The 16810-nt window shown below is 37.0% G+C and overlaps 1 protein-coding gene across 6 annotated transcripts in view; it reads right to left on the bottom strand.

Annotated features, from left to right (window-relative positions):
* LOC106074928 (uncharacterized) overlaps positions 1 to 16810 on the bottom strand; it is a 114100-nt gene that overhangs the window by 63980 nt on the left and 33310 nt on the right. For all 6 annotated transcript variants that reach the window (XM_056044064.1, XM_056044060.1, XM_056044065.1 and 3 more), the window contains 2 exons: positions 11832 to 12007; positions 8170 to 8318 (listed from right to left, as the gene is read on the bottom strand). In XM_056044064.1, coding sequence (XP_055900039.1) covers positions 8170 to 8318; positions 11832 to 12007 — 325 coding nt within the window. The remainder of the gene's footprint in view (positions 1 to 8169; positions 8319 to 11831; positions 12008 to 16810) is intronic.

Here is a 16810-nt window from a genome sequence, read left to right as displayed (position 1 = left end):
GGGTGGGAAGGGCAGTAGATGTATTCGGTCCCTCCCCCAACACCACCCAATCGGACATGTATATAGATTGGTTAAAATATTAATAACAAGTTTGAATTATATTTAATTGTTTCTGTTAACAAGCTGTGATTTCTACAAATAAATAGGACCGCCCCCCCCCTCAAAAGTTTATTGTAAAGGGGGGGGGGGGGCGGGATTGATGCCATCAACCCCCTCCCCACCCCAACAAATCGGTCAACATACAAGAGAGGGGGCATAAAAATCTAAAAATAGGTTGAAACATAAATAATTTGTATATATTATTAATATAAGTAATAAATTCGTATACAAATTGTGTGATTTCTTTACTCACATTTGTCCGTTCTCCTCCGAGAACTCTAGATCTAATTCAAAGATAATAGATATAGATCGACTTTAGACTTTAACACATAAACTTAGAAAATAAAGTCTATTCATTTCATATTTTAATCAAACTTATAGGTCTATAGGCCTACAAGCAAATATTTTTATTTGAAAAAAAAATGGATTTAGGTCGATTAGCTATTTTGATAGCTCCATTCATACTATTTTTACATTCCCGCATTTGCTTATTATTTCGTTTGTTTCCAAAATATTATCAGTGACTATATCGACAGTGATACGCAAATTAAGACCCGCGTGCCGCGGATAACAAATGGCTAGTACGCATTATTCTGCTATTAAAAAGTTTTATTTCAAAAACCTAATGTGCTATTCTACTGGCGTAAATCCTCCCGCGCCGTTCGGCGCATTGGGCGGCAAGCTGTTTCCACAAAAACAAAAATCTGCCACTGGCAATGTCTGCCTCTTCAGACATGCTCTGAGGACCTCCATGAAAGTGTGAAGCCAAGTTGTACTACGATGTCCGTGTTTGTGCTTTCCTCGTAATGACCTCCATGTCATCGCAACTCTTATTATGCGTAATTCATTGTATAGGAGAACATGTCCCGCAAACCTCATGCCACGCTCTGTCACAACCTAACTAAGGTGTCCACTCTCAGTTCGGCATAGGATTTCCTTGACTGAAATTCCGTCTTAGCCATCATTGTTCAGCCACATTTAGTCTTTTTCTATTTCGGCAGATGACTATTCACTGCTCTTTATTAATGGAGCCCAGCCACTGGTAGAAATTTGTAACCTCTCTTGGCCACGCTATTGGAATTAGGTGACTATAGTTTGCTTTAGATTTATTATTGAAAAGGGAAGTTTAATCGTCGAAATCATCTGTTGGGGGGTTTTAAACTAAAAAGAATCTGGAGGTTTTTTTGCAAATTCAAAACCCCTTAGCTACGCTTATAGGATTTAGTGACTGTATTTTGCTTTAGAATAATATAATATTGAAGACATAGGCTTTTTACCCTCAAAATCTCTGTAGGGGTATTTTAAACTCAAAACCATCTGGAGGGGTTTTAAACTTTAAAAAAAGGTCATAGAATTTTTAGTGTGTAATTTGCTATTTTTTATATTGAAGAAGTATGTTTTAGCATCAAACCCCGATGAAAGGGAGGGGTTAAACTCAAAAGCCTTTTTGGCTACGATTATAGCATTTTGAGTTTTTCGTTGTTTTTTTCACATTGAAGAGGTATTTCTTTTAAGCTTTAAACCCCGCTGAATTTTTAGTGTGTAATTTTCTTTTGATTAAATTGAAGAGGTAGGTAGCCGTTGCACCTAATCTTTTCAAGCCGTATCGCATGGTGAAATAATATTTTTCATTTCTCTTCTAGTTTTCGAGATCTGAGTGTGACAGACGGACAGACGGAAAATTTGGCACAAACCTCATAGCGGCTTTTCCCCTTACGGGGGCGCTAAAAATGAGAGATAAAATCCTCCACTCTTCCTTAATCATCGGACTCGAAGACAAGGCCAGTATAAAGAATTCAAGGAAACCTGCTTCCAGATAACCCCTCCCACAACCATAGAGATTGGACCGTAGTGCTCTGTTAAAATCATAAAGTTGCACTATAAAAAATTTATTCAATTATTACAAAGAAAATCAGCGCTTAGTCGAAGGGCCACCCGTCTATACGGCATTATTGCATAATAGTGTTTCTACTCTAGGTGCCAGGTATTAGTAACATTAGTAAGAAATACGCTGACGGCCCGTGTTGTGGAATCCAGCACCCCTGCGGGACCCGGCGAGACGAATACGTTGACAGTTGAAGTGTACAAATATGGTCAGCGATTTACAAGAGTAAACCTCTACAATCCACCTAAATCTAAGCTGCAGTTTAAACTGCGTGAGCCATGTGGCACAATAACAATCGTTGCAGGTGATTTCAACGCTGAATCCCGGAGATAGACGTCAGAGGACGTAGACTGCTCGAGAAATGTGACGAAACAAATCTGGTTGTCTTGCAGGGTAAAGACTGCCCCCCCTTCTTGCACACCGGCAATGGGGGGTCTCTCGCGACCAGACTTGTCACTGGTCTCAATCTGACTTAAGGTCACAGTCAAGAGTGGACGTGCTCGAAGATGTCGGTAGCGATCACCTGCCTATCCTGGTCACACTCGAACTCCAAAAGTTCGACACGCAGTCCCCATACACAGAACCAAAATGGGTGTACAACTTTGCTAACTGGGGCCTATTTAAGAGCGCATCGGGTGCCTCTTTGAAAGGGGTGGATGCATCAACCGAACTCTTTGTGAAGGCCATCTTTATATAGTTATATATCTTTATATTTATATATCTTTATATTTATATATCTTTATATTTATATATCTTTATATTTATATATTTATATATCTTCTCCATAATATAAAGCAGAAAGTAAGACGTATGTTTGTGTGTATATCCCCTAATAGAAATCTAAACCATCTGAGCAATCTTGCTAAAACATGACAGAAATGTTCCTTGGGTACTAACTGGAACCGTAACGTTTGTATAGTAGCCCTAAAATAAACTTAGGACCCTCCAAAAAAAAGTTGTCCAACTCTATGAAAGTATTATGAAAGTATTACTATTTCATGGATCTAGGTCAAAAAGACATTTTACATGAGAGAAGATCGAATGGATCTAGATCTAATTTATGAACTACACTTTGCAAAGATAGTTTTTTACTTTGACACATGAAAATACAAAATATAATCAATTGATTTCATTATTAAATAAAATTAACCTTCAAGTTTGTCTTTCAAACGCATTTTTACAAAAATTAGTTTCTTAAATCGGCGAATTCAGACGTCCTGACGTACTCTATATCCAATTCATCCCGACCTTCTTTCATTATAGAAGAGAGAAAGGTCACGCATGCACAGAACGAACGCTCCACGAACTACAGAAAGAAAATCTATCGAAGCCTACATCTAACTCTAGCAAAGGGAATAGACGCTATTAGTTTTATGTGGTCTGTCTGTACGACCGTCCGTCCGTCCTGTTTAGATCTCGTCAACTAGAAAATACATTGAAAATCCGACTTTACAATATTTTAGACCTTTTAAAGTTCTGATGCAGCAGCTACTTTTTCTTTTCTTAAAGCGAAAAATTTAACTTTTAAAATCAACAATACAATCAGTTTTTCATAAAAATACACCATTTTTACAACTATTCACTTTTAATAGTAACAAAAACTGGAGGCTATTTAGTAAAGGAGTTGACTATTTAACATATTTGTTACACATTTATGCCAACGGTTTTAGATTTTTTGTCAAATTTTTTTTTTACATTTGTATTGCTTAGTTAAGTAAACTTTTATGTTTACCAAAAAATGTTGTTTTTTTTTCTAAAGAGAAATAATCTATTTAGTATGAATATAAGTGGAACATAATTTAAAACAACTATTAATAAGTAGTTCCGCATCAACAGTACATTAATATCACGACGCTCTATAGCAGTGATTCCCAAAGTGGTCTATATAGACCCCCAGGGGTCTACGAGAACTTCCAAGGGATCTGGGAAGGTCTATGACCTGTAAATGAGGGTCTTCGAAGGTGGATCTCATTTAAGCATGACCATTAATGAAATCGACTCGTCCACATACACATGATTTGTATCTTAGTTAATCTTTGGAAATTTCAACCCTGTCGAATGTTTTTTTTTATTTTTAAATTTTAACATACTACTTTAAATAACTTAATTGTACCTTCATTAATGTACTACTGTACATGGCCGAGGAAATGTAGACAGTAAAGTGTTGGTTATTAGAAATTCTGCTTTATTCCTTCCTTATCGAACAAGCTAATGCATTTTTTTTTTTATGTAGCAAAGTTTGAAGTTATATCGCTATGAAACCATCTAAGCTGGGACATCATTTGATTTAACGTCAACATGATAAAAATGATGGACATTTGATATACTTTCGAACACTTTAAGTTCAGAACAGAGCCACAGGCTGATTAAACATAATGAAAGAGGGTTTGTGAGCATCTTAGAATAGGTTTACTTAGGCCCAGTGTTGTTTTTTTTTTTTTGTAAAACAAAACTAGTTGCCGGTACTCAGTGATAGATTGCCTAAATTTTAACAACTAATAAATTAATAATAAACGTTAAAATACAAGAAAAGTAATATTTTCCCCCCACATTGAACAAGGGATAACCGGTCCTTTCATCCCCAGTCATTTCATCCTTGGTTACTTCATCCCCGGTCACTTCATTTCATCCCGTCATTTCATCCTTGGTCACTTCATCCCCAGTCACTTCATTCCCAGTCATTTCATCCCCCGTCATTTCATCCTTGGTCACTTCATCCCCGGTCACTTCATCCCCAGTCATTTCATCTCCACTATAAATATTTTTTTCTTAGTCATTGTGCAATTGTGCTGTTGAGACTTTGCCTTTAAGCCATCATAGTATTTAATATATACATAAGTTTATTTAACTCTTTCTCTCCTAACTGACGATACCAGCGTTGATTCCACCAGAATATGGTAAATAATTACGGAGAGAATGAGTTAAAATACTTTATAAAAATATTTTTGACATGTTATTATAGTTTGTATAGTGTTCTCCGTTCTCTCTTCAGACGTGTTTAGAAATGAAAGAATATAGTTCAATAAGTAGATATAGTGTAATGAGTTTTTATTTAGTTATATTGTTTCTGTTTGTTGTTTGGATGTCAATATTATCCTGCGTATATTGCGCGATGTAATGATCAAAGTCGAAGGTGTGGTGGAAGTAGGGAAAATCTTTTGAGAGATAGAAGTACGATTTGAATACTTATGATCTTGTCACTGATACCTTATCTCCTGAAGACCATCTTTCACTTTATTTGTCAATCGTTCTTACTTAAATAGGAGCGTGTCATTTCTAACGTTTTATTTATTCTAATAGACGCTAACTTCAAGAGATCTGCAACACTGGCCAAGAAATAATAAATGATGTACAGCAACACGAATCAATGGAACGTCTTCTGTACCTACTAGCAATAGCTTACCTTATAGATTTCAATTAACACACACAAAAATGTGTTTCTTTTAGCTTTTTATCTATAAATGTTACTTTTTAAAAATATTTTACTGACATTCTATTCTATTCTTATTTATGAATGTGTAATTCTTTTTGTCATGTAAATACAAATAAATCTATGAAATATTGTTAATTTCACACTTTTTAAAATTATTATTTCATGGATTAGCGGATGAAGTGACCAGGGGATGAAGTGACCAGGGAATGAAGTGACAAAGGATGAAATGACAAATACAAACTGTCTTTGTAACCTTTTTTCGTGGATCTATACATGTGTAGGCCTACCCTTTTTTTCAGCATGTACAAAGAGATGGTCATTATTTAGAAAGAGTTAAAAAAGTAAAGGTTCCCCTTTCAAACCTTACGATCTATGGGTCTGATGATGTTAAGGTCATCTGTTTCTGTCCACTAATGATACAGTGCTTTCCCAAACTACTTTGTTGTACTCAGAATATTTTTAACAAAACTCGTAGATGTGGCATCTGGTGAAGTTTCTCGCGACCTCAATCTAATCAAGAATTACTTGAGGTAAGTAATTCGATTAGATTTAATTTAAAAAATACAGACATGATTACTTTAAAATTTGATGCTATTTCACAAAATGTAGGCGTGGTTTTTAAAAAGTTTTTTATTTAATAGTTCACTTCTTTACCTTTAACCACAAAGTAAGGGACGTAACTAAATTATTGGCACGCATTTTCAAAACATAAAGAGTTATGACCAAAGTGTCACCAAAAAAAAAACTTGCTTTTTAGGTTCTCTGTGAATATTTTGATGTTCATCTACATTTTTTTAATTTTTTTTTTTTATTTTTAAGCAATAAAAAAGGAAGTACTTTAAAAACATTTTTTTTGCACACTGCACGTAACTTAAGAAGGTAAGGTAAAGGTCATTTGTTTTTTAAACTAGTGGTCAATGTACAGGGAGTTATGTGGCTAGACTAGGGGTGGGCAACCTTTTTGTATCGAGGGCCGCATTAAAAAAATTTGGGAATGGCGGGCCGCATATACGATTTTTTTTTTAAAATTGAAGTTGTCTTTTATATAAACAATATCCCCGCAAATATACAGTTGTACATATTGTGCAGTATTTTACTTTTTACACTCGTGCATAATGTTCCGGAACTGTGGAACTAGCTTACTAGTTGTTACCATTGTGACTGCTGTCAAATAAAGGTCAGTCAACTTCGACCAGTGTTTCTACCTGTTTAGGTTTTAATAAAATGCTTATTCACTGAATGAGACAATATATGTTCCGAGAGTTAAATGTCGGGACGAGCTAAACCTGTCATTGTTAAGCATCACCAGATTATGCTGACCATTTCCTTCAATTGTGCATACTAAATCAAGAGACCCGAATAACACTATGACCCCAAATCCCTTCTATTGAACAAAAACTATTTGGAGAACTGCCAGATCTTGAAATTATGCGCAGTTCATCTCATATTACTGATCTCAGCCCTCCACATGTAAAATGTTAACGAAGAAGAACAGATGTGTGTGTGTACCAAAATAGTGTGAACAGCATCAAAGTTTTTTTTTAAGTGTGGAAATATAGCTTCTGGCACCCATAAGACTCCCGTGCAAGTACTGACTGGAGCCTCTCTTTGCCTGGAGTCATGTCCTCTGAAGCTGAATCAGCTTCTGCGCTAAATGATGAGCTGATGGTATTGAAAACTGGTTCTTGACGCCTTAAAATTTGCTTTTATAAATTGCGCAATTAAGGAATCTAAATAAGTGTTCTGCTTTTAACCATTTCTCTAGAAATAGTTTCTCCTTTCAGTAAAGGAAAATGACAAAACTTTTCTGTAGCTTGCTTGTAGAAATGGGAAAGCCTTGTTTGAAAAGATTTAACATGCATTTACATTTCATATGTAAGCAACCCATGGCAATAGCAATTATAGAAAACATGAAATCTATCTTCCACTCTTCATTACAACTATTGGTAACGAGGTCACAGTTAATGTCCTCCAAGTAACATCACATAATTTTCTCATCTTACCTATCAGATACAATGGATTTTTTTGCTCCTAAATCTTAATTACTTTGGGCTAACACCCCCTTGCCTTAATAAGAAATACTACTATTGGTGTGTAAGCAATACCATATCGCAATTTTATGCAGCTTTGTGCAAACTTTGCTGTTTAGAGTTTATGGTTGGGATAAATAAATAATAATAATAATAATAAAACAACAACTATTTTTCTCATTCCAAGCACGAACTCCATCAGTTGTTACACTTGACATCTTGTTACAAGTATATCCAATACTCAACACAGTTCTCCATAGCATTGAATAAATACTGACACGAGATTGTGTCTTTGACTGAGTGTATTGTACAGCCAATTAGCTTAATCTTAGTTTACTTAACACTTTTTATAATGAAACAGTTTCAATAATTTATATAGATATTATTTTTAATATATTTGCATTTTATTATCTATATACTGTGGGCACACCTGATCTCTGTAGGTGTCAGCGGGCCGCATAAAACACTCCGGCGGGCCGCATATGGCCCGCGGACCGTAATTTGCCCACCCCTGGGCTAGAGCAACGACCAACCGCCTTTACTTTCAACATCTGAATTCAGGTACCCGTTATGAATGGGGGGACTCAGAGGCGTCCCGAAAATCCCGTGATTCCTACCCAGGACCCTGGTTCGGAACCCAAGCGTACTGTACGTAATTCCATTTTCTTAAAACTTCATGACTGCAATGACCTTATTAACATAATAAAAACGAACAAACTTACACAAATAAATATTTGCAAAAAAATAAGTTGTTGGGGACGACTACACTTAAAGCCACGCCTCCGAATTGCTCTGTATTACATTGTGAGTATTGCGCAAAATAAACTTGGACAGGGCCATCGGTGCTATTCAACTGAGTAATACTCTCAAGCTGAGGATAAAAAAAAATACTTTTATTTTTTGAAACAAAATTTAAATCTAGCGTAATTGTATCAATTAGTTTGGATCAGTCATCTAATTAAATGTGTAATATATCTAGACTTAAAATAATAAATTGGTGCGATTAGAAATAATTTTTGCAAAATTTTCTGTATGTTTAGAGCAATTTCATGCTTTTAGCATTTCTTAATGCACTATGGTCTTATCGTCTGTCTGGGCCAGTTGGGAAAGAAGGAGAGGGAACAAAGGAATATCTAGATGAAGTTACCGTGGTCGCTTTTCAAATGTATTTTTTTTAAGTTGTATGAATTAAAATCGAACTTGATGGATCACGCCAAATCAACACAAATCAACCATAGTGCCAGCAAAATTTATAAAATAAAAGGTATATATTTTCAGTTTCAAACTTTCAAGTGACTATAAGAATAAGAAGTATCTATTTTTATCAATGACGGCGTTCTGATTTTTGGAAATTCTGCAACTATCAAGAGAACAAATGATAATGTGTACTGCCACTGTCATGAGTAAAAACAATGGCCATGATCAAGAGTACAACCACAACTATCCAACCTCTTTCCCTTTCTTTCTAGAGTGTAGGAGACTTTTTTTTTGGCCAGCTATTCATAAGTATTCAAAGAGCTGATTCTTAAGAAGATATGGCCCAGCGTGAGCCTTCCTACTGACAATATATTAATATATCACATTTAATCATCATTGTATACTATTCATTAATTTGAATACTTTGTACCTACATTCATTACAAAGTGCTTTGCTCCTGAACCGAGTGGTCTCGGGATCAAATCTGAATGTTTACCGTGATGTTTGAGTCCACCCAATTCTAATTAGTACAAATATGTTGGGGAAGTTTAAATGGCGGCTGGTCGTTGTGCTGGCCACATGACAACATTGTTAACTATCGACCATAGAAACAGATGCCCTTGATATCAAAGTCTTATTGATAACAAGGTCTTAAAGGCCACTTTACTTTTTCATCATTTATTATTATTTAAGTATAAGGAAAATATGGGTGCAGGAATCTGTGGTGTCGGTGTAATTACTTAGCCTGTCTATCAAATAGATATTCTTCGAGACATATATTCAAACAGAACCTGACAATCTGACATTTTATTGCATGAAAATCTTGTAACCCTGTATCAGGGTCCATGGGCTGGAACACCACTGTTTTAATGACAAAGACAATAATATCAAAGCAGAACATCTTGGACTAGAGCTTGCTTGGTTTTGACTGCAGCAGCAGATCAGCAGAATGAAAGACGGTGGATGTGCTAGTCAAGACAGAAACGTGTTTGAAACAGTAGAATGTTTGTTCCAGCGCCTGAAACCACCACAGAACGAAAGGGATCTACGAGTCCCTGGCATTTGCGACATGCGTGCTTCAGTCAACTGTGAGAGTATGAAGAGAACTGAAGACCAAGACCGACAATTTTTACAAAGCTTATATTAACTCATTCTGTTTGCCTAGTAAACAGTTTGTACATGTTATTTCTTCCGCACCCGTTCTTGAATCAAGTTAATTTTTTGCACAATTATTTATTGTCATAGACAAGATAGAATAAAAAAAAAAACAAGGTTACAAAAACAGTTTGTGTGGAAACACAAACTCAAAATCGGCCCCCGAAGTGGTCCACCCAGGCAATATTTTCAGAAAGAACATCCGAATGAAATTATATCAAAGACAAATGAGAGATAAGAATGGAGAAAGAAGGTTGACAGATCTTGTGTAGTGCCCCAACGGTCCAGCAGATCAAAGGATAGGTGCAAGTGAATGCAAAGTTAGATGTGAACCTGGCCTAACTAGTTCCCCTTTCAGACCTTGTGGTCTATAAGGCAGATGATGTAAAGTTCATCTGTTTTTGTGGCCTACGGTTAACGAGGGTGTCATGTAGCCAGCACAACGACCAACCGCCTTTACTTTTCCCCAACTAATGTCAGGTACCCATTAGAGCTGGGTGGACTCAGGGGCGCCCAAGGATTCCGAAGTTGAAAATCCCAGTCTTCACCAGGATTCGAACCCGGGACCCCCGGCTCGGAAGCTTAGCGCTTTACCGCTCAGCTACCGCGCCTCTCCTGGCCTAACTGAAGTCTTATGACTTATGTAATAGTTTTGAAAAGGCTCAATCTCTAATTCGAATCCTCAAAAGAATAAAATAAAACATAAAATAATGTCCGCAATATAAATAAAATGTTCAAGAAAATGCAGTTTACAAGATTACTATTCGTTTAAAATTAGGTCTAACTTATAATGCATACTAATTAGATTTTTCTCTTTAAAAAATTGCTTGCATAAGTGATTTTAAAAATTAGATTTTTCGCTTTCAGAAAAAAAAAGTAGCCGTTGCATCAGAACATTGAATGGTCTAAAATATTGTGATGTCGGATTTTCACTATCTTTTCTAGTTAACGAGATCTTAACGGGACGGACGGACAGACGGACAGACAGATGGACAGACATTTCACACAAAACTAATAGCGTCTTTTCCCCTTTCGGGGGCCGATAAAAACATCAATTAGTCAATTAACTACTAGTAATTATTTATTGTGTTTGATATTGACATAGGAAATTAATTAATCAATATTCATAGATATGGGTATATATGTAGGGTTTGGTCCCACTTATATTTTGTTCACATTATTTTTCCCAAATCCATTCTCGGATGAAGTTTAAATCTTAAATAATTATACATTGTACCCAGCAAAAAGGAAATTAACCAATTATCAATTAAATATTGATTAATGATAGTTTGAGATCAAATAAAGAAAAAAACTTCTACATTCTTAAAGATATAGTTGTAATTGAGGTGTTCTTTCCCTTAAATAAGCTTTTTTTTTTAAAGAAATTACTTATTGTTGTGTCCTGTTATTCAGTGTTGTTATTATCAATTATTAGCGTCCACGAGCCTTGATCCTTCGTTGAGTCCCCTCCCTTATAAAAAAGTACTGATATGAATTAGATCAAAAGGAAATCTGCTGGAGAAGACAGACGTTGATGGGAACTAAAGCCAACCTTCAGTAGACAACGGTTTTGTCTGTAAAGTAAAAGTTCCTCTTTTAGACCTTGCGATCTATAGGGCAGATGAAGTAAAGGTCATGTGTGTCTGTGGCCTATGGTTAGCGAGAGTGAAACATGGTCAGCACAACGACCAACCACTTTTACTTTTCCCCAACTAGTGTCAGGAACCTATTAGTGCTGGGTAGACTCAGAGCCGCGCAAAGATCCGGAAATTAAAAAATCCCAGTCTTCATATGGATTCGAAAGGCATCACTGTTGTGATACATGCCACAAATATATATATATATATATATATATATATATACATATATTCCAAATTCCTCATAATTCTCCTTGAAATAGAATCCTTTTTCAAAGTAGAAAAACTTCTGATAGCAGATAAAGTTTACAAGTTGATAAATAAGATCTTCAACAAAATAGAACTTAGATGTGAACAAAAATTGACATTGGTCAACATCAAAAACCTTAACTGACCGTAACTATCCGTTCAAAATCTTCAATTTCGTTGGTTTGGCGCTCCATAGAAACAGTTTTGACAGATATTGACGTTTTCTTTGTGGCTTTAATCAATACTTGACCTTTGGAAGTGCGGTCAGGTACAATAGGAACAATATGCTCAGTGCCAAACATTTCCACAGGTAAAATCATTTCTACGGAAGGCAAGATCATAGAACAACTGGTCATAAGTCGTAGCATGTTGATTGATGCGTAGTATTATGATATGTCAAAGATGGGTTACACAGAATGTACGATAGTGATCTCTGCTGGTTGTAACTGAGGGAACTGCAGGAGATCTAGCTAAAATTGAAAGGTGGTAACTAATAGATGTGTGTGTGTGTGTGGATGTGTGTGTGTGGATGTGTGTAGTATAAAAAAAGAAGAAAATGTAGACGATAAGATTATATTGATTTTATAAAAACGTTAAGAGAAGACTTACGCAGTATTAGGGGCCCTTAAGAGAGTGCCATAGGCGGTTACCAACCAGACATTCTACTTCAAATAGAGAGCTAATAGCTTGCTATATAAAAAGTAAATGTGGGACACGCTTTGACAATTTTTAAATAACACATCCTTGTTTGGAAAAATGATTGCCGCACAAATCCATCTCGTTGTGTACAGGTATTTATCAAACTGGTTCAATACATTACATTAAACTTGATCATTTCCACTAATGTGTATGATAAGAAAATGGAGGAAAAGAAATCTCTTTATTGCAGGGTTTCATTCATGCACGGGACATTTTCGCAACTGTTTGTCGAGCATGGGCGTAGCCAGGGGGGGGGGGGGGGTCAAACCCCCCCGAAATGAAATCCCCCCCACCCAAAGGGGGGGAGTGGGAATTTAGTGACTGATTTTTTGCTTTGATTTTGTTTATTTTAGTTGAGATTTTAATACTAAACCATCACTTTCCCCAGCACAATCAAAGGGGTTTTGAGTTTAAAACCTCCTACAAGGGGGTTCGAGTTTAAAAACCCCTACCAGGGGGGTTCGGGTTTAAAACCCCTTCCAGAGGGGTTCGAGTTTAAAACCCCTACCAGGGGGGTTCGAGTTTAAAAACCCCTACCAGGGGTTTTGAGTTTTAAGCCCCCTACCTGGGTTTTTTTCAGTTAACTCCCCCTCTACTATAAAAGAAAAAAAAAATGCAAACGAAAATCCCCTAATTCCAAGAGCACAGTTAAGGAAGATTTTGATTTTAAAACCCCCTCTAAAATTTACGATAAACCCCCTCTTCAATATAAAAAAAAAGCTAATTACGCACTCAAAATGTTATGAGCGTAGCTAAAAGGGTTTTGACTCAGTTTTGAGTTTAAACCCCACTTCAGCGGGGTTTGAAGGTAAAAAATACCTCTTTAATAATAAAAACAAAGCAAATTATACACTCAAATTGTTATGAGTGTAGTCAAAGGGGTTTTGAGTTTAAACTCCCCTCCAGTGGAGTTTGAAGCTAAAAAGTACCTCTTAAATATAAATAAAAGCAAATTACTCACTCTAAATCTATGAGCGTAGCCAAAGGGGTTTTGAGTTTAAACCCCCCGCCAGGGGGGTTTGAGGCTAAAAAATACATCTTCAGTGTAAGAAAAAAAGTAAATTACGCACTCAAAATGCTATGAGCGTTGCCAAAAGGGGTTTTGAGTTTAAACCCCCATTCAGAGGGGTTAGATGCTAAAAATACCTCTTCAATATAAAAAAAAAGCAAATTACACACTAAAATTATTTGAGCGTAGCCTATCCAATCGGGATTTTGAGTTTAAACCCCTCTTCTACAGATGGTCTTTTTTTAAAGTTTAAAACCCCTCCAGATGGTTTCGAGTTTAAGATCCCCCTACAGAGCATTTTGAGGTGGAAAACCCCCAACATATGATTTTGACGATAAAACTTCTCTTTTCGATATAAAATCTAAAGCAAACTACAGTCACTTAATTCCAAGAGCGTATTCAAGAGAGGTTACACATTTTTACCAGTGGCAAGGCTCTATTAATAAACTGCAGTGAATAGTCATCTGCCGTAATTGAAAAACACTAAATATGTCTCAACAAAGATGGCTAAGACAGATTTTAGAAGTCAGTTATAGAGATCGGGTCTAAATCAAGGAAATCCTATGCCGAACTGGGAGTTGACCCCTTAGTAAGATTGTGAGAGAGCGACGCATGAGGTTTGCGGGACATGTTCTCCGACAAAATGAATTACGCATAAGAAGAGTTGCAATGATATCCTAGTACAACTTGACGCCACTCATTCATGGAGGTCCTCGTGGCAGGTGGGAAGAGGCTTCAGACATTACCAGTGACAGATTTTTATGGAAACAGCTTGACGTCAAATGCTCCGAACGGCGCGGGAGGGTCTAAGTCAGTAAGAATAGCACATTAGGTTTTGAAATAGAACTTTTTAATAGCAGGAAAATGCACTGTAGATACCATAGAATATGCATTTTGTTGGTTTTCAATATCAGAAATAGTGCTTGGCGGCGGGGCTTCGCCCCGCGCTGGGGGAGCTCCTAGCGCTCCCCCAGACCCCTTTGCTAACAATGGCGGGGAATTTTTCCACTAACTCATGGAAGAACGTATTCTAGGGCACAATAAACGTCTTCCGAAAGTATGAAGGGTCAGAATGTAATAAAGATTATGTACACACACACACACACATAAATACATATAATTTATTTTTCGCGGGGGGAGGGGGGGGGGGGAGAAAAAAATCCCCCCCCCAACACCCCCCCCCCGATAAAAATTCCTGACTACGCCCATGTCGTCGAGCATCTAGAATTTGCAGATCTACAGATGGAATACAGTGAAAGTTTTCATTTAGATGTAGCGTTTCTATGGGATACATTCTTCTTCATCTTCTTCTAGCAAGCATTTGGGTGCTGAAGTCTTTTACGTTATTGTGCCAGATAAATGCTCCGGTTATAGGATTCGCATGTGAAGGTGTCATGTGAACAAAATAATGTGAGGCTGGTGGACCCATACATAGTTTCACAGATTCTTTGTGGACAACTTCCAAAGCTATAAATAGACCTAATTAATAGAGGTCGGTAGGTTGAAACCCGAGGAACACAATGAGCCCTTAACCCTTGACCCTTGACCCACAAGCGAACTGATCTCTAGAATGACAAATGCGCAATAGATTTTAAAAAAATAATTTCGTGTCTGTTAGGGAGTCTCAAAGAATTGCAGTGACGCATTTTAAGGTGACTGCTACAGAACGCACAATTATGACGACATTAATTCAAAGGAAGACTGTAGATTAGACAAACAGGGAGTGGAGGATTTCAAAGATGTCACATCGTCTAGTCTAGAGACTGAGACTAGACTCTTCCCGTTCTTAATTCAACAGTTCTATTTCTACATACAACTGTTGATTGTGGAATCTCTTGATCTGAACGTCTGGGGTTACGAACTTAATAGTACTATTAGGCGTACATCAACACGCAACCTATTTTCTGATCAGTACAAATGTTCACTCAGGGCTCAAGACTCCTCAAGGGGACTAATTCAACATATACCACAACACATGGGCGTAGCCAGGGGGGGGTTCTTGGGGGTTCAAACCCCCCCCGAAATGAAATCCCCCCCCCGCAGGGGGGGGGGTAACGGAATTAAGTGACTGATTTTTGCTTTCATTTTGTTTATTTTAGGTGAGATTTTAATACTAAATCATCACTTACCACAGCACAGCCGAGGGGATTTTGAGTTAAAAACCCTCTACCAGGGGGTTTTGAGTTTAAACCCCTCTACCAGGGGGTTTTGAGTTTAAACCCCCCTACCAGGGGGTTTTGAAATTTAAAAAAAACTATCAGGGGGTTTTGAGATACAAATCCCTCTACCAGGGGGTTTTTAGTTTAAAACCCCCTACCAGGGGCTTTGACTTTAAAACCCCCTACAGGGGGTTTTGAGTTTTAAACCCCCTACCAGAGGTTTTTGCAGTTAAATCCCCCTTTTCTATAAAACAAAACAAAAAAAATGCAAACAACAATCCCCAAATTCCAACAGCACAGTTAAGGAAGATTTTGATTTTAAAACCCCCTCCAAAATTTACGATAAACCCTCTCTTCAATATAAAAAAAGCAAATTATACATTTAAAATTCTATGAGCGTAGCCAAAGGGGTTTTGAGTTTAACACCCCCCCCCCCTCCAGTTGAGGTTTGAAGCTAAAAAGTAGCCTACCTCTTCAATATAAAAAAAAAGCAAATTACACACTATAAAATCTATGAGAGTAGCCAAAGGGGTTTTGAGTTGATGGTTTTTTCTTTAAAGTTTAAAACCCCTCCAGATGGTTTTGAGTTTAAAATTCCCCTACAGAGCGTTTAGAGTTGAAAACCTCTCTCTTCAATATTATTTTAAAGCAAACTACAGTCACCAAATTCTATGATCGTAGCTAAATGGGGTTTTGAATTAAAAAAAACCCCTCAACAGATGATTTGACGAAAAAACTTTCCTTTTCAATATAAAATCTAAAGCGAAATACAGGCATGTAATTCCAAGAGCGTAGTCAAGAAAGGTTACAAATTTCTACCAGTGGCTTGGGCTCCATTAATAGGCCTAAAGTGTGAATAGTCTTCTGCCGAAATTGAAAAACATTAAATGTGGCTCAACAAAGACAGATTTTAGGAGTCAGTTATAGAGATGGGTCTAAATCAAAGAAATCATATGCCGAACTGTGAGTCGAATCCTTAGTAAGGTTGTGACAGAGCGTCGCATGAGGTTTTGCGGGACATGTTCTCCGACAAAATGAATTACGTAAAATAAGAGTTGCGGAAACAGCTTGCCGGAAAATGCGCCGAACGGCGCGAGAGGGCCTAAGTCAGTAAGAATAGCACATTAGGTTTTTGAAATAAAACTTTTTAATAGCAAGATAATGCACTGTAGATACCTCAGAATATGCATTTTGTTGGCTTTCAATACCAGAAATAGTGCTCGGCGGCGGGGCTTCGCCCCGCGCTGTGTGAGCTCCC

The sequence above is a fragment of the Biomphalaria glabrata genome, chromosome 10 (assembly GCF_947242115.1).
Source record: "Biomphalaria glabrata chromosome 10, xgBioGlab47.1, whole genome shotgun sequence".
NCBI classification, from domain to species: Eukaryota; Metazoa; Mollusca; class Gastropoda; family Planorbidae; genus Biomphalaria; species Biomphalaria glabrata.
Note: the sequence above shows the minus strand (reverse complement) of the source record. Positions and strands in the feature narration are given on the sequence as shown.